Raw genomic sequence first — 25,688 nt, 5'->3', positions numbered from 1 at the left:
CAGCCGGTTTCACATGCTTTCCACATAGACATGGGGCCAGTACAGTGGATTATGTTATGACACAACCGAGCTTTATCCCCTGCATTCAGGATTTCACAGTGGGAGCCAGGTCAGTGGGCATAGCAGTAGACCATGTTCTCTTGACACTATCCGTTAAATTTCAGTATAGTACAACCCAGACATCAGGAGACAGGTCACACACCCGCTATACATTTACTCCAGAGACTGATTTCGTTTATTCAGAGGAGATCTGGCACCGTCTATTGGAAGGCACAGCTGGCACAAATGGTACAGGCCTCTTAGTGGAGGAGTGCACCATGCTACTGACTGAGACATTGCACGGGGCTGCATCAGTGGCATACCCACACACTCAGCCGGGCAAGAGACGACATTTTGGGAGCATGCCCCAGAATAGTTGGTATGATGAAGAATGCAGAGAGATGAGAGACCAGCTTCAGAGGGATCTTCTTTTAGGAGTCATCACTTACAGACAGTCTCGGATTGCTTTCCGACGCCTTGTGCGACGGAAGAAGCGAGCTTACCTAGCCCAAATGGAGCGAGACTTGTATCAGATGTTCTTGAGTAGGGACTCAGGAGAGGCATGGCGTCTCTTCCATGAGCACTCCCCTCCGCCAGTGATTACTTCACCTGAGGTGTGGGGCCAATATGCGACATCATTATATACGGTTCCTGGACAGGAACCCCTTCCAGACCCTACCAAGCCTTGCCCAGCTACGAGCACTTTCTTTACACCTGAGATGGTACAAAGGGCCATTGACAGAATGAAGACCGGGAAGGCATATGATCATGACGGTCTAGTATCGGAGCACTTTATACATGCCAAGGATATGCTGATGGAGGTTCTCGCAGTGTTGTTCAATCGTGCCATGTGTGAGGGATTACCTGAGACTTGGAGATTGTCTAATATTGTGCCCATCTTCAAGGCTGGTGACCCTACAGAGCCTGGGAACTACCGCACTATCATGGTTGGACACACATTGGCGCGGTTGTATGCATCCATCCTGGAGCAACACTTGAGTAATTGGGCAGAGGGCGAGGGGGTACGAGCAAAGGGTCAAGCCGGCTTCAGGAGGGGTTTCTCCACTCTTGATCATATTCTGACACTCAGGGCCATCATTGAGGAGGGCAGAGCACATGGGAGACGAATATATTGTAGCTTTGTGACTTTCGTAAAGCATTTGACATGGTACCAAGAGCTCAATTGATGCGCAGACTACAGGAGATGGGGGTGCCCATAGAGGTGATTTGGGGGATTATGGCTTTGTACAAATCAGTGATGGGACGGGTACGCACTCCGGAAGGGGTATCTGATTTAGTTCACTCTACCATTGGAGTGAAACAGGGCTGCCCATTGTCTCCTACTCTATTTGGTATGTATGTTGATGAGGTGTCTGATTACATCGATAGAGAGGGTGACAGAGGTGCACAGCTGGCAGGGACGTGGATCCCATTGTTGCTATATGCTGATGATATTGTGCTGATATCTGACTCACCAGAAGGTATGCAACGACAGTTGGATGCACTACGCAATTTTGCAGAGGATAGTGGATTGTGTGTTAACCTAGGTAAAACCAAGGTTATGGTGTTTAACACCACACTGCAATGGGTCAGGAGATCAGTACCCACTTTCAAGTATGGTCAGGAGATTGTGGAGTATACAGATGCATACACTTACCTGGGGGTAGTCTTTACTGGGCCGAGATTTTCCTTGAGAAGAGCAGCAGAGACTAGACTAACTAGAGCTGGTGCGGCTCTGGGAGGAATGGAGAGGATGTGTTCACAGGTTCAGTTCCAGGAACCTAGGACAAAGTTATGGCTCTTTGATACTTTGGTTGCCTCTACTATGTTATATGGGGTGGAGGTTTGGGGACCTTCTATAGGCCAGGATGAGTGGAGGCGTATGGAGAAGCCCCTAGTATCTATGATCTCTCGGCTGATTAGAGCCAAGGTTTCTGTACCGCATGATATCATTCGAGCGGAATTAGCTGCCCCCCCTATGGAGATTGAGGCGCTCACAAGATCAGTCTCCTTTGTACACAGTCTGTGGGATACTACCAGAGACAGATATGCCAGGGTGGCTCTAGAGTCCTCCAGACAATTAGCTCTTAGCGGGGATACATCATGCTGGTATGCTCAGATGACATCATGGTTTCAGACACATGGTTTCACCATGGACAGGTTGCCTCCTTTTCAATACTCTCTTCAGGCACCCTTGAGGTCTCTGACACGGGTAGAGATTAATAGACTCATCCGTCAGGATTTGATCCAGTTGGACATTTCATTTCATTTCATTTCTCTCTCTCTCTCTCTCTCTCTCTCTCTCTCTCTCTCTCTCTCTCTCTCTCTCTCTCTCTCTCTCTCTCTCTCTCTCTCTCTCATCGACCGAGCATTGGAGCTACAGAGATACAGACGACCGCGACTGAGGAGAGGAGCTACACAACATCGACGGAGACTACAACAGAAGATTCGAGCCATACTCTCTCGACATTCAGAGTGCAGATGAGGATGGATCCTCACCATTTCTTCCATCTTTGTTTCACACACTGTTACATCCAGTTTACCGGGTACCTATTGTATTAGCTGCTACACCCACGTAGTTTTAGATTGTAGTAGTAGTAGTAGTATTTTGTTTCACTTCTAGTTCTTTTCTAGTTCTTTTGTACCCAGACATGGTATTAGATTCACTATTTTGTAAGTGATTGGTCTCATAGGTCATTTTGGCCTTTTGAAGACGTTAATATAACATTTCATTTCATTTCATTTCTCATGCATACTTAGGAAATCGAGACGACCACGACCGAGATGCAGAAGCACACTTCACCGGCGGAGACTGCAACAAAGGATTAGAAGCATTCTAGCCAGACACCCAGAATGCTCCTAAGAAGTTTATCTAATACTTTGTATTTAGTTTTTCGCATTTATTTTTCACACTTTCACACTTTTCAGACATTGTAACAGACTTACCACTTTTGTATCAGTTTGGTCTCATAGGTCACTCTGGCCTTTTGAAGACGTTAATATAACATTTCATTTCTCTCTCTCTCTCTCTCTCTCTCTCTCTCTCTCTCTCTCTCTCTCTCTCTCTCTCTCTCTCTCTCTCTCTCTCTCTCTCTCTCTCGCGCTATATATATATATAAACCCATAAAAGGGAGAAGCAGCAGAACGGTGCGCAAAGACCATTTCACAAAACTTTAGAGTGCCCCTAGCACGCCGTTCTACTACAACCCTCTTTTAGAGGTTTTTTAGCATTTTCTCCCTCTCCGAGTGTCAGAACAGGGCAAGTAGACAATCGATTTTTAGGTATTTGGGCGTTTCAAACACATTGGCGGTGTCCAAATCTTCAAATTTTGACATTATCTAACAATTTTGTATTTTTTTAAATTTGAATGATGTAGAAAGCCGTATTGAATGTGTTACCATATACATGTGGTAGTGATGTGTGTGAACACACTTAGGACCACCAGGACATTTTTTCCCTCACTAGGAGATTTTTTCCCCCGTGCATTGTATATACGCCCATTCATTCTAGGGCTATCTATCCTTCCATTGCACACTAAGTAATACACTCTCTGTTGTGTGCCTTGAGCTTCCTTTGTCTTCTCCAAGCTGTGTTTTCTTGCAACCCTACTTCCAACAATTGGTATCAGAGTAGGTTGCGTCCTCTGTAGCTTAGTCGCTAGCCAGCACACGCCTGCTCACTTTCTCGGATTTCAGTGAGCTTTGGCAAGCGTTCACAAGTCGGTTTTTTTTTTGGGTAAGCTCCTAGAGCTTAGTCTGCTCAGATTTCTCATTCGGACTCATTTCGGTCTCCGTTTCCACTACAGGTAGTTCTGCACAAGCTATTTCGTCATTTTGTGCAAAAATTCTATCAGTGACGTGCAAATGCTGGTTCCACTACAAATGCAACTATTGTTGAGTCTTCTCTGAAAGGAGACTGTGACGCTGATGTTGATGCAAAATGGGCTTTTAGTGCAGAGTGTACCTATAATCCTGCTATCCATGATACATACATGTCAGTTGCTGAAGATTCACATGTGGTGTATTTTGACAGTGGTGCTACAAAGGACATTACCTCACAACGTGATATGTTCACCTCTCTTGAGTCTGTCTCTCATGGGAATTCAGTTACTTGTGCCAACAATGTCTCTTATCCATTTCAGGGAGTTGGAAAGATTGTGCTTACTGCTGCAAATGGCAGTCCTTTCACACTTGTTGATGCACTTTATGTACCTGGGATCGAGAAGAATCTTTTGTCTGTATCTGCACTTCCTAGACTTGGTCTTGTAGTCAATTTGTGGATGACAGATGTACAGTACATGATCTCAGTTTCGGTGATGAAATTGTTGCATCTGGCGGGTAGTATAAGCTCACTTTGTATGACAAGTGTGGGCAGAATTTGGAAAATGCAGCTGTGGATTCACAGGCTATTTCAGATGCAAAACTTTGACATGCACGTTTTGGTCTTCTGAATTTTGTCAGTTTGCTGCATTTGTAGAAATCTGATATGGTTGCTTCTTTTCCGCCTTTTGAAGCACCTGTCAAACATGTTTGTGAAGGCTGTATTTTGGGTAAGATGCAGCATTATAAGTTTCCAAAGGATGGTTCAGTTAGGGCCACATGCAGGTTGCAGCTTGTACATAGTGATGTTTGTGGGCCCATGCAAACTTCGTCCTTGGGCAATTACCTTTACTTCGTGACTTTCATTGATGATTACTCCAGGCATGCATAGGTATTTTCGCTTAAAGCAAAGTCCGAAGTTTTTATGTGCTTCAAACAATTTCTGGCTATGGCTGAAAATGTCTCGAAATGTATTATAGGCACCCTCCGTTCCGATCGAGGGGGGGAGAATATCCTGGGTCGTTGGTTTCCCATAAGTATCTCATCTAATAAGGACTCTTTAGTGGTTGGCACATCACAATGCAACACAAATGCTCAGAAATGCATGTTACAAGACATAGAGACATAAAGCCGCCGATGAACACTCCTCTCGCATAACCTAACAAAGTCCGGGCTGGGAGATATTCAACCACTCCCTCATCACTTCTCCAGCATAACCTAACAGAGTTCCGGCTGGAAAATATAGAGGCCTTTTACAACCAAACGCCCCCCCCGACCGCAGCTTGCATCGTTTGGAGGTGCTAAGAGTAACCACTACTAATGACTTCTTAATACTCCCCCCATAAATAACCATCCAAGACCGGGCTATGAGTTAAAAAAACAACACTTTTCAAACATTTCAATACCCCCCCCGCAAATAACCATCCAGGTCCGGGCCATGAGTAAGAGAAACAACACTTTTCAAACATTTCAATACTCCCCCCGCAAATAACCACAAGGATCCGGGCCATGAGTATGAACAAGCATTCTCAAACATCATTTCTCAGTACTCCACCTAGGAGTAAAATCACCCATCATTGAAACCAACATTAAAACTAGAGTCAAATAATTCAAATCAGCACCAAGACAGTTTCAAAACAGATACCATCCATTTCAAACAAATTTCAAAGATCACCAAACAAGTTCTCAAATAAAACTCAAACATAAAAAGCAATCTCGACATTAGTCGAGCTCGAAAAGAGGACTGGCTTTCCATCATGAAACTTGCACCAAGATTAGGGTTAGATTTCTTCCATAAGGTTGTAGCCGTTCGCGGCATGGTCCATAAGCTCTTGAATAGTCAAAACAAGCCTCGACAAGCAATGTTCTTGTGGCGCTGATGGTAGTCCCAAGACCTTACAATCACACTGGACCTCCAAGGTTTTTAGCTCGGGAAGAGACGCCTGATGAGAGATGTCGAGAAATTTCAAGTCGCAATCTACAAGGGTATCCGTGCCAAGCATTTCAGGATACCTCACTCTGCCAAAAGCTACAGTCCGAAGGAAGATGTTTGAAGGTATGGAACTTCGGGCAAAAAAAAATTCTTGAGAGCTTGCCAAGTCATGGAGTGTACGGCTTAGTAGCCACCACTGCATGGCACTGCCTCTGAGAAAAACAACAGCTTGAAAAAAAATCCTCGATTCTTCTTTGCAAGTGATCTTTATGGAAACATGGCTGCCCGCTATCTCCTACACTATTTGGCATATATGTGGATGAGGTTGCTGACTACATTGAGAGGGATGTTGTCACGAGGACGCGGCAACCGCTAACCTTAGTTGTTGGTTTCTTTCCAATGATTTTTGTTTAATTTTTGAGACCCTCTTTTTGAAGTTGCAAATGGTCGGACATTGTATGGCCAATGTGAATGGTAGTTTCACCCGCAGACGGGAAGTTGGTCGGCACTCGAACTCGTAAAGTAAAAGGATGTCTAAGCTCAGTTCAAGATCATGCAGGTACCCCCGTCGCACTTAGCAAGTTGGTGGATACTAGGAAGTGAACTCAATAAAGGTACAATGTCAAGGTGGGATCACCAAGGGAAAGTACCCGACAACTTGGCTACATTGCATTTTTGGATGCGGTCCCAGTGGGGATTGATGGTCAGATAACTTTTACATATGGCCAAGAGACGGTGGTGTATACAGATGCATACATCTATCTTGGGTAGTCTTCAGTGGACCGGCATTTTCATCGAGGAGAGCAGCAGAGACTAGATTGGCGAGAGCTTATGCAGCCTTGAGAAGTTTGGAGAAGATGTGTTCGCAGGTTCAGTTTCCAGAACCTCGAACAAAGTTGTGGCTTGTTGACACTCTAGTGGCTTCAGCTATGCTCTATGGGGTTCAAATTTGGGGGCCCTCAGTGGACCATCAAGGCAAATCTGGTAGCACTGATGGATGGAGATGTATGGAGAGGCCTCTAGTCTCTATGATCTCTCGGATGATTCGGGCTAAGGCCACAGTACCACATGAGATTATACAGGCTAAGCTAGCTGCCCTCCTCTCGTAGTTGAGGCCCTTACCAAATCAGTTTCCTTCATGCATAATTTATGTAACCTTCCCAGAGACAGATATGCTCGGCTAGCACTTGAGTCATCCTGACAACTAGCGCTACAAGGGGACACAACCTGTTGGCATGGGCAAATGACATCATGGTTTCAGTCACAACACTTCAGCATGGATAGATTGTCTCCCTTCCAATACTCCTTGGATGCACCCTCCCTCTCTCTCACACGGACAGAGACCACTAGACTTACACGTTAGGATTTGATTCAGCTAGATACCAGAAGCACATGGATACAGGCGGTACAAGAGTTGGGCACAAAGATGGCTTTCTATAGAGAGCATCTCCTCCAACTAACAGAGGATGGCTATGTGATCAAACCGGCCTATATGGACACTCATTTATCCTATGGGATACGATGTGCTATTGGCAGATGCGCACATCATCGCATCAGCTAGAGATTGAGACTGGTAGATTTAGGAGAGTACCAGCAGAAGCCAGGATATGCCAGTTTTGTCATATAGAGCCAGAGACAAAGTTACATCACATTTGTCATAGTCTGCTATAGTGTGAGATACGACTTTCATTGTCTATTCAGAGAGGGCTTTGGACCGTTGGCTAGAGTCATGAGATATTAGGATCATAGATGCCTCCGGTTGTTTTTGCTAGAGCTGTGCATACACAAGGAAAGTCTCTTGAGGAGACCAAGTAGTGGGAGGCATTTACAGAGGGAGATAGTCACTGACTTCTTTAGAGCAAGGACTCAACAGCCGGATGAGCATGCTCCACAGCAAACTTCAGAGCCCATTTCTACCAGAGGTATATTAGTGGACAGAGCCACTGAGCTCGGGAGAGCTAGACGCCCACCTCTACGGGGGCAACCACGACATCGACAAAGGCTCCACCAGAGAAGAATCAAGACTATTCTAGCACAACATGGGAGACGCCCACTACGACTATTTACAAAGGCGGACATTGACAAAGCTCTTCAGTGACCGATGCAATAATTTCTCGGACGATGCCCGATGCCGGGAATCCTCGAGCATGGATGATGATGATGATTTTCAGGCTGACAATTTGAGTCTTTTAGTTTTATTCTTTCATTTTATCTTTGTACCCGGACATTGGATTAGATCCACAAGGATTGTATCGGTTTGGTCTCATAGGTCATTTTGGCCTTTTTGAAGATGTTTAATATAACATTTCATTTCATTATGTGTGCGTGTGTGAGATTTTATTGGAATGTAACTTTTCGTCTCATAGGTTATTTTGGCCTTTTTAAGACGTTGAATATAACATTTCATTTCATTTCTCTCCAGATGGTAGGGACATAGTTGACTATTAGTCTGCAATGAGTAATCCCTATAATCTGACACAAGTTCAAATGCGTAACTGACCAGCGTAACTGACCAATGGCGCGCTTGTGAATATGCAACACGTGTGTATCTTTATAGCTCAGACACGAGACAACACCGTACCATTTAACCAAAACAAGGCTGACGATGTCTTTTCAAAGTAGTTCAATCAAACATATGCTTCATTTCCTATGAGGTAACAGCTTCAGAAATGTTTTTTAGTGGCCAGCTTCAGATTGACAGCTACGTAAAATGTGTTCATAGTCTAGGATGGATTTGTGTTTCCTTTGAGCTGGCTCCTTGTTGGATTTATTATAGGTCTTACGGATCTGGCTGCCAGGCTTCTTATTAATTCTTATGTTAAAAACAGGGGACCATTGCAGTGAACATTGCCATAAAAGTAGATTGTCTATTTATTTCATAGTAAGAAATACCAACTTGTAAAGCACTCCACAGATTCTTCTTGTTTTCTTCTGTTCGAATTGGTGGTGAACATTTGAAACGCGTATCGCCATCTGGTATGCTTTCTGATGAAAAAGATAGATAATGAGGACATGTTTCTACGCTCAGGCTTAAACCCTTGGCCTTTCCTTCCTGCAATGAAGAGTGACATAAATTTATTTATTGTTGACATTTAGACTACCATTTTAATTTGTTTCAACAATTCAAATCAGTAATCATGGTGCACTACGTAGCTTATTTTCTATGCTTAAGTACAATATCATAACTGTCGTTTGCTTATTTGTCATAGCAAAGCAGTGAAAAGAGACACTTGAAAACTAGCTGCCAATAGATCAGGGAAATTGAATAAAATTAAGAGATTTTAAAGTTTTCTAGAACCGCACCTTGAAAGGATCACACTCGGTGAATTAACCAGTTGATGAATAAACCTAATTAAATGTGAACAATTTGTTTGCCCAAAGTCAAAGAATAGCCCTCCCTTTTCAGCAACCTTTTGATACAGCCCACAAGGCTTTGGACCATATAGCCCTCCCTTTTTCAGCAACCTTTTGATACAGCCCACAAGGCTTTGGACCAACTCAAACAGTCTTGAACTCTTATGGCTTATCGAGCACCTCAGCAAACAGGTATTGTTATATTCGTACTTTTTTTATAATTTTCATGATGAGACTGGATTGAATGTAGAAGCCATATTGTCAAAAGATGTCCGCTTCATTCTTTCTTTTTAAATAATTGCAACTTCTATTAGTTATAGCCACCCGAAAGGGTCACACAACGGGCGGGCTCCTACACAAGGTAAGGGAGAATTGGGAGACTCTTCCACAATACAACAGTTAAATATCAATTTAAGCTTTAGGGTGATATGGCACGGGGATGCACCTTCCCGGAAGGTCCACCATCCCACTATTGTTTCTGCACATGCACACTCAACTGCAAGGCTTCCACAAATAGGTCTAGCCATCCAGACAGACCAACGCCTGTTGGGTCTATCATTAACCACACAACCTACAAGTCTACTTCATCTACTCACCACCGCTGGAGATATTTTATCTTTGTATATGTATAGTCTGGAGATACCAATGACAGATTATCATCATCATAGTGTCTATCAATGTGTGTCATTGAGTTTGGAGTCTTGGAACACACAGTGCTTTGCCTTGCAATATCTGGCCTCGACACCCCTTTATATCCACATAGCATAGTCTGTTAAGGACCTGTGTGTGCTGCCAAACAGTGAGTTGTACTAGAATCTTTGCAGTATATCGAGGCTCAATTGAGCAATTTTTGTGTCTCTTGTGTCGTCTCTATCTCTAGTTTGTGGTACTTTCATGTCACAACTGCTAATGCGGCAACTGGCCTGCCAGTTGGAGACACAGAAGAGAGAGATCATAAATGAGGATGTGGCCCATGGGCACTCTGAAAAACATGGCGCAGATTATGTGTCCGTACACTGATAACGTGGCAACCCCTGCTCAAGTGTGAACAGCTTTTGGGCGATAATTTTAGTAGTAGCTTTTGGGCCTAACGCCAGCTTTTGTATCTATTGCTTTTCGGGCAAGGTTCTTTATAAAGACGCCCACAGGGTCACTTCCGGCAGATCAGCTTGAAAGCCCCGATACGTAGTGACTCCCTGACAATTGCACTCGGTGACTCACTAAAATATAAAGAAGTAACAAAAGGGACGCCGGACTTTGGAGCCAGTGCATCTGGGAGTGGAGCTCCACCACTTTGTGTCGAAACTACTTTTGAGTTTTAAACTTCAAGTGTTGAAAGTTTTCAGTTCTAGTTTGTGTGTTGATGTGAGATTACCACCATGTCAGTGCCAAGCCGATTACAGTGGTATCAGAGCTTCAATCGATTCTTCTTCTATGGAGCATCCAGTTTGACTTTTTGACAGAGAATCTGATCAGAAACGAACAACGTGTCCCACCTACTGTTTTTCAGGAAGATGCATCTAATGGCAATGGAGATTCAAATAACAATAGATTGACTCCAACTCGAAGAAACTCTCATCGACGATCCACAGCTTGCAGATCTCCATGGCAGTTGCAAGTAAGCACCTCTGCCAAGCACCCAATGAAATATTCCAAGGATACAAAATATGCTAAGTTTCTAAAAGAACAGCCGACTCCAAAGTTTTAGTAGAAGGTTGCCAATCCTCCTATCAAGTTGGCAATAAAAGTTACAGCAAGCTGAAAGCCAACAAGAAAACAACTCTTTGATAATAGAGGAAATTGATCGAGCCATGGAGCAGGAGATCAACGAGTTTCTAAAACATACGAAACACTCATGCAAGGGACAGAAGTCCAATTCTTTCCCCGACTATCTCAGCGGGCAATCTACCTTCAAGGAGTTAGCAGATAACGAATCTAGAAAGAAACACCAACGGCCTGTTCACTCTGAAGACGACTCCAGTTCTTCTTCTTCTCCTTCATCTTCTGGCTCCAATGAGGAAGACTGACAGGGGTCAAAGAAACGAAAGTATTAGAAGAAGAGATCCCGCAAGCACTACAAGAGAACTCGTTGTTCACAAACAAAAACTACTGACAACTCTATTGATGATTCTTATACCTTGGCGCTACTTTTGGCAAGAAGAGGAATCATTTGATTCAAGAACCTACGTACGGTAACTTAGAACAAAGTAAGTGCAAGAAGGGATTTAACAATGGAGGCCAAAGCATAAAAGTTCGGCAGCAAGGATACCCACAAAGCCTTGTCTTTCATTCAGCAGTTTAGCACCGCTTTCTCTGGAGGCAATTTTACTAAAGCCTCAAAGGTTCGAAAGGTGGCATTTCACTTGAAGGGGAATGCACAGATTTGGTGGTCTACGCTTTTCCTACATGGGAAAGCACCTTCAATTTGGGTTGAGTTCAAGAAGTTGTATTTATCTATTAGATTAACTCCCGAGTTTAAGGCCAATGTTTTGACAACTTGGAAGACGAAGATACCCTTCTAACCTACAATCAGAGGCATTGAAATACAATCCTTAGAGATCTTCGGGTATTCAACACTTATGAATCACACCTTGGACAGTTTTTCAATGAGATCAAGATCATTGACTTATGCCATGGATAAGCCAGTGACGAAGACTGCAAAGAAAGAAGCATCAACAAGAAAGAAGAAATCCAAGAAGTTGGTGCAAAAAAAGAAATCTGCCACCCCTCAGTTGTTTCCTGAGCAGAAAGTTGAGTATTACAAGCACGGAAAGTGCTTCACGTGTGGACACAGGGCATGTGTCCTAAGAAAGAGGAGCAATCTAAAGACAAATCAGAAACATCCAAAGCAAGAGCTAAGAAGCGAAAAACGGAGGCCGTACCTGTACCAGATTTTATGGGGACGCTTGAGGATTGTGAGGCCATACTTATACCAGATTTATGGGGACACTTGAGGATCGCGAGGATCCCAATACAGAGATTTGCAAGGTGTGGGGCAAGATCAAGAAGCCCTGATAGCAGAGCCAAGGCCAACTGTATTGGCAGCTTGCTGAGGAATAAGCTGGAGCCACAAATGGATGTGATATTAGTAGCACCACGGCATGAAGTCGTCGTAACTCCTATCATAGGCAAGTTGTGGCAGTATTATCAGAGCTACAAAGGGCATGAGGACTTCAACATTATGCCTTTGGAAGGGTGTGATGTTCTGTTAGGGTTGCCTCGGCGCACTCAGAACATCGTCGTGGTGGACTACAAGGCCAAGACGATTCAATTAAACAATGGTAAGGGTAGAGAAGTGCTTACTGATATAAAACTCGTTAGTTTCCATAGTGTGATGTGTACTAGACGAACGGGGTCCCTGGGTGACCAGCTGAAGCTAAAGGACCCTGCCAAAACCACTCCCAAGGATCCCGCTGCACTCGCAACGGAGTGCGACTGTCCCAAGCCCAAAGCCTCCACTGGCCAGTCTCAAGATCTGACGGGTCAGGATCAAGCACACATATCCTCCCTCTGATGCCCACAACTCGAATCCGCTAGAAAGAGAACTCTGCTACCTCTAGTGCCTCAATATAACACTGGAGGAGACCCTCTCACTGGGCCTCAAAGAACATGCAAACGCCTAAGTTTGAGCAAGCCTTAAATGCGATGAGGACCTCAAGGTGAGTGAGGGCCCCCATCCAGCTAGGAGCCGCCGGCTCGAGAGGGGTGTGTCACTCTACTAGTAGAGCCTCAATGATGTCCTAGTGCATGCTCTATACCCCCCTCATGGCGCACAGCTGGATGCTCTCAATCTCCTCAGGAAAGTGCGGTAAACTGCAACCAGTCTCCAAGGGTGCAGGTTGGACCCTCTATCATGGGACCCCATGTCTCGCCAACCATGTGACCTTGTTATGTACTGACCAACAGGTTCCACGTAAGAGGCTGCTCAAGTCCTCCCCTCAGCTCCTCCCAAGATCAAAGTAAGCTCAAAGCAAAACGGTCCTCCCTTCTCCTGCTCAAGCCCACTCTACGCATCTCTGTGAAAATTCAACGAGTGGAAGGGCCACCCGTCTATGGAACTCAGCCTCGAATCCGGTGCAGCAAAAGCTCCTTCCAAGACTCCTCACTTGGAAGAGGACCTTTGACCTTGAGCTTCCCAAGGAGGGCTCTACTTTGCCGTGTTGGATCAATGATCTCCAGCCCTCCCTGAGAGCAAGGAAGGGTGATGATCTGCCAAGAGGCTTTAGCCCAAGCCGACTGTCACAAACTAATGACGTGGCATACCCACTAACAGACAAATGCCGAGGGGACACTTAATAAAACTGTCCCAGCTTATGGATTATTGCCAAAGGGCCCAAAGTGACACTAGGAAATAAAAAGGGCTTGCGAAGAGGCTGCTGACGTGGCAGGGCGTACGGATTTCCACAAATTCAGTTGATTGTACGGCTTTCCGCAGATCGTGCTTGTAGTGCTCACATGGCTGTACGGATTTCGGCAGACTGCGCTGACTGCTTTTACAGACAGCCTTTGAACCAAGTTGCTTTTGAGTTTACATGCTTTTGGGACTCTGCTTTTGGCATCCTTCTCAGAGCATCTGGACGCAGAGTTCAAGAGCGAGCACCCGCGGGAGTAGTACTTTGCTCAAAGATTAATATAAAAAGAAATACCGAAAAGTCGGTTTTGCCATTAGTTACGGATAGGCTCGCTGCTGCTCCTGCACGTTCCCCTCCCCCCCCCCGCCTGCTCCTGCTCCCCCGCGCCATAGCCCCCCCTTCGCCCTCGCCCTCGCCCTCGCGCTGCCCCTGTTACATGCTGCCCCTGCCTGCGCGCTGTCTGTCCACGAGCGCTGCTGAGCTTACACCCAGCCTGCGCGCAGCCCAGCCAGAGTGCAGCCCCGCCCGCTGACCCCCCTTTTGTTCACTGCCCGCTGCCTCGCCGCTCCAGCCCCTTATCCCCTCGCCCCCCCCCCCCCCCCCCCTCCTCCTCCGAAGGCCTCGTTTGAATTGCCTGGCAGTGGATTCTCAGTTGGTTTCTCCTTGCCGAGCTCTCAAGCGTTGGCCTTCTTGTCCGCCCTTCTCCTTCAGAGCAGCAGACACTAATGGAGGCTCATGCTCCACCTCAGAGGGACTCCTCCAAAGCCCCCTCGCCCGACACCGCTGAGTCCACCATTCGACTTGCTCTCTCACCGACAGAGCAAGCGAGCCTAGCCGATGAGGTAGAGCGTCTGCAGGCGACCTCGGTCATCTGCAAGATTCTCGGCACCCGACCCAGCAGAGGAGAGCTGCGTGACCTTCTCCAGGCCCGCCTTCACGCAGAGGTGGGCAAGATTTTGGATGTCCAGATCCTCGGACGGGGGTACTACCAGATCGAGTTCGAGACTTCCGAGATGGCCTCCAAGGTCATAGCTATGAGTCCACTGGCTATCCGAGCATCACGCGCCCACTTTCGACAATGGCGACACGGTTTTGACCCGACTTCGGATGTGCTCGTAGAGGAGGCAGACATCCCCATCTCAGTCTGCTTTCCGGGTTTACGGAGGGAGTACCTTCCACTGCTCTCCAGGATTGGCTCCGCCATCGGGATTGTTCTGGAGACACCTCGTACGGCAGCATCAGTAGCTGCCAAGGCGGCCGGCATCCCTTCAGTTCGAGTTTTGGTCAGAGATACCCACACGCTCCCGAAGGTCATCCTTTTGCCTCGGGTGAGTGGGGGTTGGTTTAGGCAGAGTGTGGAGTACTCGGGTCTCCCGAACCAGTGCTTCATTTGACGACAGATGGGCCACCTAGCGAAGGCCTGTCCACGGAGGAGACCACGACCTGCACCTCAGCCTCAGCCCCAGCCTGCCAAGGCTGGGCCGCAGCCTCAGCCAGCGACACAGCGCACAGATTCTGAGCCACCCTCCGAGCCTGGGGCTCCAGCGGAGGAGGGGTGGCAGCAGGCCCGTGGCCGTGGACGCCAGGGGCCACAACGACAGCCTGGCACTCAGAGTGGCCCTCAGGTGCCTACTCAGCAGCAGTGGGTTCCCACGAGGAACCGCTTTGGTCCTCTTGAGCAGGAGGAGCCTCCTACGCCAGCCTTCTCTTCCGTTTGCCAGCCCCTCCACCTTCAGATTTCCCCTCTTCCTCCTCATCCCCTCCCCCGCCCACTCCCCACCTCGCCCTCCTGTCTCTTTCGTCCCGCCCCGCTTCTCTTCTCCTCCACCCCCCCCCCCCCACCCCCCCCCCCCCCCAGCTCCTTCTCCCCCTCCTCCTGCTTCAGTACAACAGTCGACTCAGGAGACTGGTCCCTCGCCGACGGCTAGGAGATCTCTTGGCAGCGCTTTTGCCACGAGTCGCCTAGCGAGAGAGGGTCAGCCCTTCTTACGGCCCCCCTTGCAGATTCAGACATCTTCCCTTGCAGCTATCCCTCGTGGTCTGACGAGCATTGACCTCTGACGCCGCTGGGACTTCTTCGATTACGGATTCACTCGCTTTCTCGGCGATTCCGCAGCAGACCACGAGGCAGCCTGCTTCAGGGTCCCGCTCTGTTCCTCGCCGCTAGGGGGACAGAGGCCTTGGACTCAGCAGTTGGTTTATCCTTTCCTCTCTGCGGTAGGACCGAGACAAAGTGGTCCCTCGACTCAATGGTGGGATGGTTGCATACACAGGTTCTCGAGTTCTCTCACCACATGGGAGAACTTGGAGTTACAGATTTGCTGCAGACTTTGTGGCCACTGGCCAAGTTTGCGGTGACACCCCAAGACTCAGCAGGATGTAGGCACATTGTGGTGTACTTTTTTGCTGATACACAGTGTTTGCCTTGCTATGTATACATACACGAGGACTCCTGGACAGAGGAGGTTGCTTTACGCTCGGCTCGCTCTGCTTGGGCTTGGGCCAGGCACTCACTACAGGATCGCCTATCTAGAGGACGCTCGGATGCGGATTACTCCCCATCCAAGCCTGCCTCGAAGATAGCCCGTCTTGCTGCTGCTGCAGCATCTATTCTCTCTCGCTCCCCATGAGGATCGTCTCATGGAACGTGCAGGGATTAGGTGGGCCCCAGTTTCAGCGACAGCGGGGCCGATTGCGGCAGGAGCTTCAGCGTTGCCTTGTGGGAGGAGAGATTGATCTCCTTATGCTTCAGGAGCACCATCTGTCTGAGAGCCGCATCCGGCGTTGTGGTCAGATTTTGCGTGGACGTTATGATACCTTTTGGTCAGCTGCTTTTGGACCTGGAGGCATCCAGGGTGGGGTATGTATGACTATTGCGGACTCATTGCAGCAGGCCATTGTGGGCAGAGGGATTATTGTGCCAGGCAAGGCTCAGTGGATTACTTTGCAGGTTCAGGGTGGCCTTGTGGGCTTCCTGAACATCTATGCGCCCAATGTGGCGAGTGCTCGTGTAGAGTTTTGGTCACAGATTGTTGAGTCTTTGCCACAGGTTGACAATTGGTGTGTAGGAGGGGACTTCAACATGTTGGAGGACCCTTCTGACAGGATCGGAGGCAGCCATGCTACTGTGCATGGAGTCGAGTTAGCAGCTTGGGAGAGGTTGTGTATGACCTTGAGGGTCTCGGATACATGGCAGCATTCTGGCTTTGTGAGGCCTCCAGAGAGTCTTGCCTTCTCTAGATCAGACCGCAGAGTGGGAGGAGTGAATCTATCACGGATAGATCGCTTCTACACTAGTGACTTGGGGGGATCAGTGGGCATCCTGGCAGGGACATCCTTCTCGGACCATGCACCAGTGATCCTCACAGTGGCAGACAGGCAGAGGAATGGGAGCACGATGCTTCGCATCCCAGAGCGGGTCTTGTTGGACACAGCACTCAGAGAGAGGGTAGAGGCTCTTTGGACACAGGGCATGGACAGCCAGGCTCTACCGGCAGACAGAGTGGCCTTAGGCCTAGCTCAGCTTAGCCACTTTTTTCTCCAGGAGTCTTTGGCTCGACGGGCCGCAGCGAGAGAGGAGGAGCAGCGTCTCAGACGAGGCATTGCTTCACTGTAGAGGATGCAGGAGCAGCATCCAGACAGTCCATGGTTGGAGGAGCAGTTACAGCGGGCTCGACAGGAGCTTGCTTGCACAGAGGAGAGGCGCCATGAGTTTGCCTTTCACCGACAGGCATCTCAGTGGACTCAGGTAGGTGACAGAGTGACAGGTGCCTTTTTTGAGACAGTAGGACCGCGGCACTCGCATGCCAAGGTCACTCAGCTGAGGAGACCCGATGGGTCAGTTGCTTGTGAGCTGAGGATATGCGTGTAGTTGCTACTGACTTTTACCGTGAGCTACTGACGGCGGAGCCCCAGTCAGAGAGACAGGATGCATGCAAGGAGCAGGTTTGGGCGCAGATGCCTTGTCTTGTGACTGAGGAGATGCGCCAGAGGCTCGAGATACCTCTTCAGCTTGAGGAGCTGCACACGGCTCTTAGGGCCCTTCCTCGTGGTAGTTGTCCAGGGGAGGATGGGCTGACCCCCAGCTTCTTCTTGGAGTACTGGGACTTGCTTGGCCCAGATCTTTGTAGTGCCTTTCAGTACATTCTGCACACAGGAGTGATGCCGGATAGCATGAGTGAGGGCTTGATTTACCTCATTCCAAAGGAGGGTGGCTCCTTGGATGAGATTCGACAGTGGCGCCCCATCACCATCCTCAACTCAGCCTACAAAATTCTTGCCAAGGCTCTGAGTTTGAGGATTCAGCCACTTTTGGAGAGCCTTATACATGGGACTCAGACAGGTTTTGTCAAGGAACGCAGTATCCTTGACAACATCTTCACTTTCTGGGAGGCTTCTGCCCTGGCACGTCTCCGTGGGGAGGACCTTGTGATTCTCCTTCTCGATTTTGAGAAGGCATACGACAGAGTTGACTGGGACTTTCTAGAGGGCACGCTTCGCAGGATGGGCTTTTCAGATGCTTGGATCAGAGGGGTGTCGGCTTTGTACAGACAGGCTCACAGTCACGTGCTTTTGGCAGGAGGTAGAGGTGAGCGCTTCATGCTCACACGATCAGTCAGACAGGGTTGTCCTCTTGCCCCCTTTCTCTTTCTATTCTATGCGGAGGCGATGAGCAGATTTTTGGTGTCACAGCAGGTTGGTTTGAGGGGCTTAGCACTCCCGATACGGGGAGATGAGCTTCTGGACGCTGAGTTTGCCGACGACTCAGCCTTGTACTTAGAGGGCCAGGAGGCCAATTTACACAGGTGTGGGCAGGCTCTTGAGACCTTCTGCTGTGCATCGAGCGCATTGATCAACTGGAGAAAGACAATGGCTTTCTCGGTTGGCAGTGCTCCTGTGCCAGAGTGGATGCCAGGAGAGGGTTTCAGGTGGATTCCCCCAGGGACTGCAGTTCGATACTTGGGTTGTCAGGTTGGTTTGGATTTGTCCCCCGAGCAGCAGATTGCTCCTCTTCTTCTGTCCATCAGGAGAAAGCTGTTCAACTGGAGCTCAGCACGACTTTCGCTGGCTGGTAGAGTAGTAGTTGCCAACCAGGTGTTGTTGGCAACTATGTGGTACATCACTTCTTGCTGGATCTTCTCGAGTTCTTGTATCAGCCAGGTAGAGAGGCTGATCAGGAACTTCCTTTGGTCAGGTCGCGACACTCAGGTTGCCCGAGCCAAGGTGGCTTGGTCGGTCATCACACTTCCTTGTTCTCAGGGAGGGCTTGGGATCATTGATCCAGCACAGCAGAGCAGAGCCCTTCTTGGGAAGTTCGTCGTCAGAGGACTTCTTCCAGGCGAGGAGCCCTGTAAAGAGTTCTTGCTGCAGAGGCTTCGTGCCAGGGTGCCTCAGTCAGGAGGCCCTTGGCAACCTTCGACCAGATGGATCTTTACAGAGTTGCGCCGAGTTGGTCTGAGCAGGAGACTGGAGGACCGATTCGCTGTGAGTTTGCTTCGCTCTTGGGAGCTCTTACGGCGTGGCCTAGAGCAGAGACAACCGACATGCACGGAGGAGCGCCTACGACAGCCCCTCGTCTGGAACCCCATGGTTAGCACTCAGAGAGGCCACCTGGTTGGGAGTAGGCCTCATGTTTCATGGGGTCCCATGGCAGCAGGTCCAGCGCGCTCTCTAGGTGACTGGCTAGAGTTCACAGGTTTGTCAGAGGAGGTGCAGGGTGTCCAGCTACAGGGCATGAGAGGGGTTCAGAGCATGTATCAGGACATCTCAGAGTCAGTTCCAGCTGAGTGGCTCACGCCTCTCGAGCCTGTAGCACCCCGATGGATGGGAGCCTTCACACGACTGGAGGTTCTCATCTCAGTCAGGGCTTGTTCAGAGACTGTCCCAGCCCTGTTCTTTGAGCTTCAGGGAGGGGGACGATTACAGCGAGTTACAGTAGAGGCCCCGCAGGTAGCAGAGTGCTGTTTCCAGAGGATCCGAGTTGTGGGCATCTGTGGGAGGACTTGCGTCATAGACCCTGACCCAGCAGCTCTCGAGGCAGGACACTGGAGGCTATGGGCTTGGGAGTGTTGTCCACTGGCACGAGTACAGTGGGATCCTGGTGAGTGGCTATGGAGGGACCCCCTCTCTTCTGCAGACCGCCCAGGAGTCCCTTTCTTTCAGTACACTGTTCGGCTTGGACGTCATATACTTGCAGCGCAGAGAGAGGCCCGCCCCGCTGCAGCACGTCATTGGCAGGAGAAGGGTCTCACATTTGAGTTCTTGGCAGCTTTTTGGCAGAGGCTGTGGGACTCCAGACAGCCGAGGCTCGTCACTTTGTTCCACTGGTTGGTTGCACACAGAGCCACAGCAGTAGGGAGCTGGGCTTGTGCATAGTGGTCTCTCGGCCGCATGTACAGCCTGTGACCAGTTGGTGGAGAGTCAGCGACACTGTCTTTGGGACTGTCCTTCGGCCCAACAGGTGTGGCTACGAGTTCTTCGGCTGATGCCTGCCCTCTCCGCGGCTCGACAGTACACTTCGGGGGGCAGCGGCTTGGTCCACCCTCACGGGCCTAGCACTACAGTTTGAGCTATCTTCCACCAGCAGGATGATAGTGATACAGGGGGGGCGACCTGCACTCCAGCCTGCTACAGACCTTACTCCACAGGAGTGGTGCAGTGAGAGAGAGGAGTGCTGGGAGCTCATCAGCGGCCTAGGTCTTTGGTTCATCTGGCGGGCCCGTTGTTTCCGCATCTTTGAGGCTCGCCCTGTGCCACCTGCAGAGACTGTTCGTGACTTTTGGCTAGAGCTGATCCATACTCTCAGAGGACAGCTTAAGGGACTACAGGGCAGCTCCGACCGCATGCGGGAGCGCCGCGAGGCTTTCCTTCGACTCTGGCGCCCTGGGCCTTTCTACACCATGGTCCAGGGGGTGCTCAGATGGCACTACTGTCCACCTGTGTGGCTCTTCCCTCCTCCCATTTCTTGATTTAGCCCCATTGTATATATGTTGTTTTTTCATTGGGAGAGTCTCCCCATCATGCTTGTTGTAGCCCTCTCTTGCAGAGGTGGATGTAGCCCTATGGGCAGTTTTCATTAACTAATAGAAGGATCCTTTTCTTGGAAAAAAAAAAAAAGAAATACCGAAAGGGGCGCCAGTCTTTGGGGCCAGTCTCTCTTGGCACTGAACTAGACCGGGCCTTGTCGACTCTTGCATTGTGAAGTGTTTTGATGTGAATTTCTTTTGTGTCGCGACAGAATCTTGACTTAGGGTGTCCAAGTTTGTTACAGTGGTATCAGAGCACATCCGATTTCTTTTCTACCCGGGAAATCCGATCCTTCTTCTCGCGGCACCTATGGATTCCGAAAAGAATCAGTCGACCTCTTCTGCCACTGCTGAGGCAGGAGGAGGCAATTCGGAAAATTCAAGCGACTTAGCAAAGACTGAGTACGGGCCACCCCGGCCCACACAGTATGAACTCATGGATATGCAACATTGACAACGGGTTGAGGAGTGCAAAGCAGATGCTTCAGTTTGCTAAGGATCCCCAATATGCAAAATTTTTGACCCAACAGTCGATGGCTAAAGTGCATACCCAGTGGCAGAAAGCCACCGAGCCACCAATCCAACCGGCAATTAAGAAGCCTCCTACTCCAAGAATGTTTACTGAAGAAGAACCCCATGATGTGATCTTGACCCAAATCAGTCAGCTTCTCGACACGAAGAAGCAATTGAAGAAGCGCAAGAGGGGAACTAACTACCCCGGTTACTTGGGCCGTCAATCTTCTTTTGCATCTGCACAAAAACAAAAGAAGAGCGTGCGTTTTGAAGGACTGCCCAGTTCTTCTTCCTTGTCTTCTGACAGTTCTTCTAGCTCTTCCTCTTCCGACTCGAGCAAGGAGGACCAGAAGGGCAAGAAGCGAAGCAAGAAACAAAGCTTTGGAAAGAACAAGAAAAAGGCAAAGAAGATTAGATTCCGACCAGTTTTCGATAGTTCTACGGAGGAGTCATCCTCTGATAGTTCGGACTTTGACAACCACATGTTTTATGCAAAGAAGAAACACTTTTATAGAGCCAATCACTATGATTTCCTCGAAGATAAGAGCAAGAAGAAAAGGAATTTAAAGAGGCTGGACAGTCAATAAAATTTGAATCCTTTTCTCGATTCCAAGATGCTCCGAGGGCTTTGGCTTTCATTCAGCAATTTGACATAGCCTTCTCCGGAGGCCATTACTCAGAGCACTCCAAGATCAGGAGGGCAACATTGTTTTTAAAGGAAAATGCTCGAACATGGTGGTCCACTCTTCTTCTGAGGAAAGAAGCTCCGATCAAGTGGTTGAAATTCAAACGACTCTCTATTTCTTCTTGGTTGACCCTGGAGTACGAACGAGATGTGAGAACCGCTTGGAACCACCTTCGGATGACCAAGGGTGACACTTTGGATGCATATTACGAGAGGTTTTGGGATTCTTTTCTACCAACCTCTTCGTTTAAGAAGGTCACTTTTAAAGAACAGATTGAGCGGTTTTATTGCGGACTCCCTACAAAGATCCGAGATTATTGCCTTAAACAAAAGTCTGAGTCTATACAACAACTAATGGGACATGCGAAACGGGGATTCTCGATATATTGGGGGGAATTGACCTACCTCACTGATGAAGTTTTGACTCAGAATACCAGACAAACCTCGACCAATGAAAATAGAAAGAAAAAGAATCCCCAGAAAAAGAAAGATGCACGACCCCGATTGACTGCAGAAGAGAGAGCTGACTATCTCAAAGAGGGGAAGTGTTTTGGTTGCGAGGGACAAAGGCACGGCTCCGCAAAGTACCCCAAAAAGACAACGAGGACACACTGAAGACATGCCAGAGAGTTCTAGAGCAACGGAGGAACGTGACAAAAAAGGAAAAATGAAAGGAGGACTGGTACCGGATTGCATGGAAACCGACCCAAGCCAGATGGATGAAAGTACAAAACTTTGCCGCGGATGGGGCAAAGTGAAAGATTAGGGGAAGCTCTTATCTTTTTTGATGGAGGAGCCCAGACCAACTTCATTTCACCTGAATTGGCGGTGCGGCTCGAGATTACGCCCGATAGGATGGGGCCACCGGCAGAGGCAGTTCTAGGGCGCTCGGACAGGATGTAGCCATTACACCTGTCATTGGTAACTTCATTTGCATTGTCAGGGGTATTTAGGGCACGAGGACTTTTACATCATGCCTTTGGAAGGGTGTGACGTCCTCCTAGGAATCCCTTGGTACCATAAAAACAACGCCGTGGTCAACTATCGGGCCTAGTACTTCACCTTACTGTTCTCCGGTTTTGTTGGCACTAAAGAAAGACGGATCTTGGAGAATGTGCATTGACTATAGAGATCTCAATAAAGTCACCATCAAGAACAGACTTTCGATTCCAAGGATCAATGATATTCTTGACAAACTTCAAGGGTTCTCTTGTTTTAGCAGGATTGATTTGAAAAGCGGATATCATCATATCAGAATCGCTCCGAGAGATGTCTACAAGACGGCCTTTCCAACAAGCTTTGGTTTATACGAATTTTTGGTGATGCCTTTTGGACTTTTTTTTTCCGAGAAAAAGATCCTTCTATTAGTTATTGAAACTGCCTATAGGGCCACAACCACCTCTACAAGAGAGGGCTACAACAATCATGAAGGGGAGACTCTCCCAATGAAAAAACAACATATCTACATTGAGGCTAAATCAAGAGATGGGAGGAGGAGAAAGCCATACAGGTGGACGGTAGTTCCATCTGAGCACATCCCGGACCATGGTGAAGAAAGGCCCAGGGCGCCAGAGTCGAAGGAAAGCCTCTCTATGCTCCCGCATGCGGTTGAAGCTGCCCTGGAGTCTCTCGAACAGTCCTCTGAGAGTATGGACCAGCTCTAGCCAAAGATCTCGAACAGTCTCTGCTGGAGGTATAGGGCGAGCCTCGAAGATACAGAAGCAATGGGCCCGCCAGATGAACCAGAGTGTTAGGCCGCAGATGAGCTCCCAGCACTCCTCTCTCTCACTGTACCACTCCTGCGGAGTAAGCTCTGTAGCAGGCTAGAGTGTAGGTCGACCCCCCTGCAACACTATCATCCTGCTGGTGGAGGACAACTCAAACTGAAGTGCTAGGCCCGTGAGAGTGGACCAAGCAATTGCCCCCCAAGTGTAGTGTCGGGGGCTGTGGAAAGAGCTCGCATCAGCCGAAGGACACAAAGCCAAACCTGTTGTGCCAAAGGACAATCTCAAAGACAGTGGCGCTCACTCTCCACAAGATGGACGCAAGCTGTGCATGTTGACGAGAGACCACTATATACAAGCCAGATCCCAACTGCTGTAGCCCGATGTGCAACCAGCCACTGGAACATAGTGACACACCGCGGCTATCTGGAGTCCCACAACCTCGCCCAAAAATCTAACAAGAACTCAGCTGTGAGACCCTCCTCCTGCCAATGAGGTGCTCTAGAAGGACGAGCCTCTCTCCGTGCTGCCAATATGTGACGTCTCATATAAACAGTGTACTGAAAGAAAGGCACACCTGGGTGGTCGGCTGAGGAGAAAGGGTCTCTCCAAAACCACTCCCCAGGATCCCACTGTACTCATGTCAGTGGACAACACTCCCAAGCCCACAGCCTCCAGTGGCTTGCCTTTTAGACTTACCAATGCTCCAACAACTTTCAACCGAATGATGGATAGGATTTTCCGAAAGCATCGATCTTTTGTGGGCACTTTCTTTGATGATATTTTAGTTTTCTCCAAGGATGAAGCAGAGCATCGACACCATCTGCTACAGGTCTTTCAGGCATTGCGTAATCACAGATTGGCTATTAATGCCAAAAAGAGCGAGTTTTTCTTGTCGGAGATACATTTTTTGGGACACATCGTCTCAACAACAGGAGTATAGATGGACCCGGTCAAAATTGAGACTATCAGCGATTGGCCAGACTTGAAGAATGTTCATGAAGTTAGAAGCTTTTTGGGTTTGTGTTCTTACTACCGGCGGTTCATTTGGAAGTTTGCAGAGGTAGCTTCGCCTTTGCACTTACTGACCCAGAAAGGAGTCCCTTTCTCGTGGGGACCGACAGAGGTGATAGCCTTTCAGACACTTCAGGAAAAATTGACTACTAGACCAGTGTTGGCTTTGCCAGACTTCCAAAATCCATTCGAAGTATATTGTGATGCTTGTGGTCGTAGTCTGGGAGCGGTCTTGATGCAAGAAGGCCATGTGATTGCTTATGAAAGAACAATGTTTTCAAGGCCAAAATTGGTAGCACAGATTTACGAGAAAGAGCTATTGGCAGTGATCCATGCTCTTACACAGTGGCGACATTATCTAATCGAAGCCGATTTCATAGTCTTTATTGATCATCACAGTCTACGCTACTTCTTCTCACGGAAGCAGTTTTCAAAAAAGCAGATGCGATGGGCTAACATCTTGTCACAGTTTCACTTCCAGATTGTCCATGTTTAGGGACAGAAAAACTTAGTGACAGATGCATTGTCTCGAAAGCCCCTCGTCTTGGCTATTTCCGCGATGTATCATAGAAGCTTCGAGGATATGGTTGACCAGAACGCCACCGATCCGGATTTTGCTGATGTTTTTACTCGGATACAGAATGCGGAGAAGGATATTCCATACGGGATGGCTACTTGATGAAGAAAACAATGTTGTGCGTTCCATAGCCATTGAGGAAAAAGGTTTTAACAGAGTGGCACTGTCCACCATTTACGGGTCATCGCGGCATCGACACCACCTTGAAGGGGGTGGAGCGTTATTTCTTTTGGCCGAGACTGAAGAAGGATGTGGACGACTTTGTTCGCAGTTGTTTAGTATGCCAGAGGGTCAAGTTTGACAGGCATAAGGCACAAGGATTACTACAACCTTTACCCATTCCCCCCGCCCCTGGGAAAGTATTGCAATGGACATCATCTTTGATCTCCGGAAGACAAAGAGTGGGCACGATGGCATTTAGACTATCATTGACAGATTTAGCAAGCAAGCTCACTTCATTCCAGTGAAGAAAACAGTCAAGCTGGACCATTTAGCGAGATTGTTCATTGCACTGATATTTCGATTACATGGCATGCTTGAGACAATAGTCTCCAACAGAGATCCCCGATTCACGAGTTTATTTTGGAGGGCTATTTGGGAGAACATTGGCACGCCGTTGCAGTTCTCGTCATCATGCCACCCACAGACAAAAG

The 25,688-nt window shown here is 48.4% G+C and overlaps 1 protein-coding gene across 1 annotated transcript in view; it reads right to left on the bottom strand.

Moving 5' to 3' along the window:
* Positions 1-25,688, bottom strand: part of ALN (allantoinase) — a 161,480-nt gene that overhangs the window by 7,906 nt on the left and 127,886 nt on the right. Inside the window, exon 11 of the mRNA XM_086506256.1 lies at positions 8,688-8,843. Coding sequence (XP_086362382.1) covers positions 8,688-8,843 — 156 coding nt within the window. The remainder of the gene's footprint in view (positions 1-8,687; positions 8,844-25,688) is intronic.

Source organism: Adiantum capillus-veneris, chromosome 29, assembly GCF_014529385.1.
Source record: "Adiantum capillus-veneris isolate H3 chromosome 29, ASM1452938v2, whole genome shotgun sequence".
NCBI classification, from domain to species: domain Eukaryota; kingdom Viridiplantae; phylum Streptophyta; class Polypodiopsida; order Polypodiales; family Pteridaceae; genus Adiantum; species Adiantum capillus-veneris.
The sequence above is the reverse complement of the archived record's forward strand: the minus strand, read 5'-3'. Positions and strand labels throughout refer to the sequence as shown.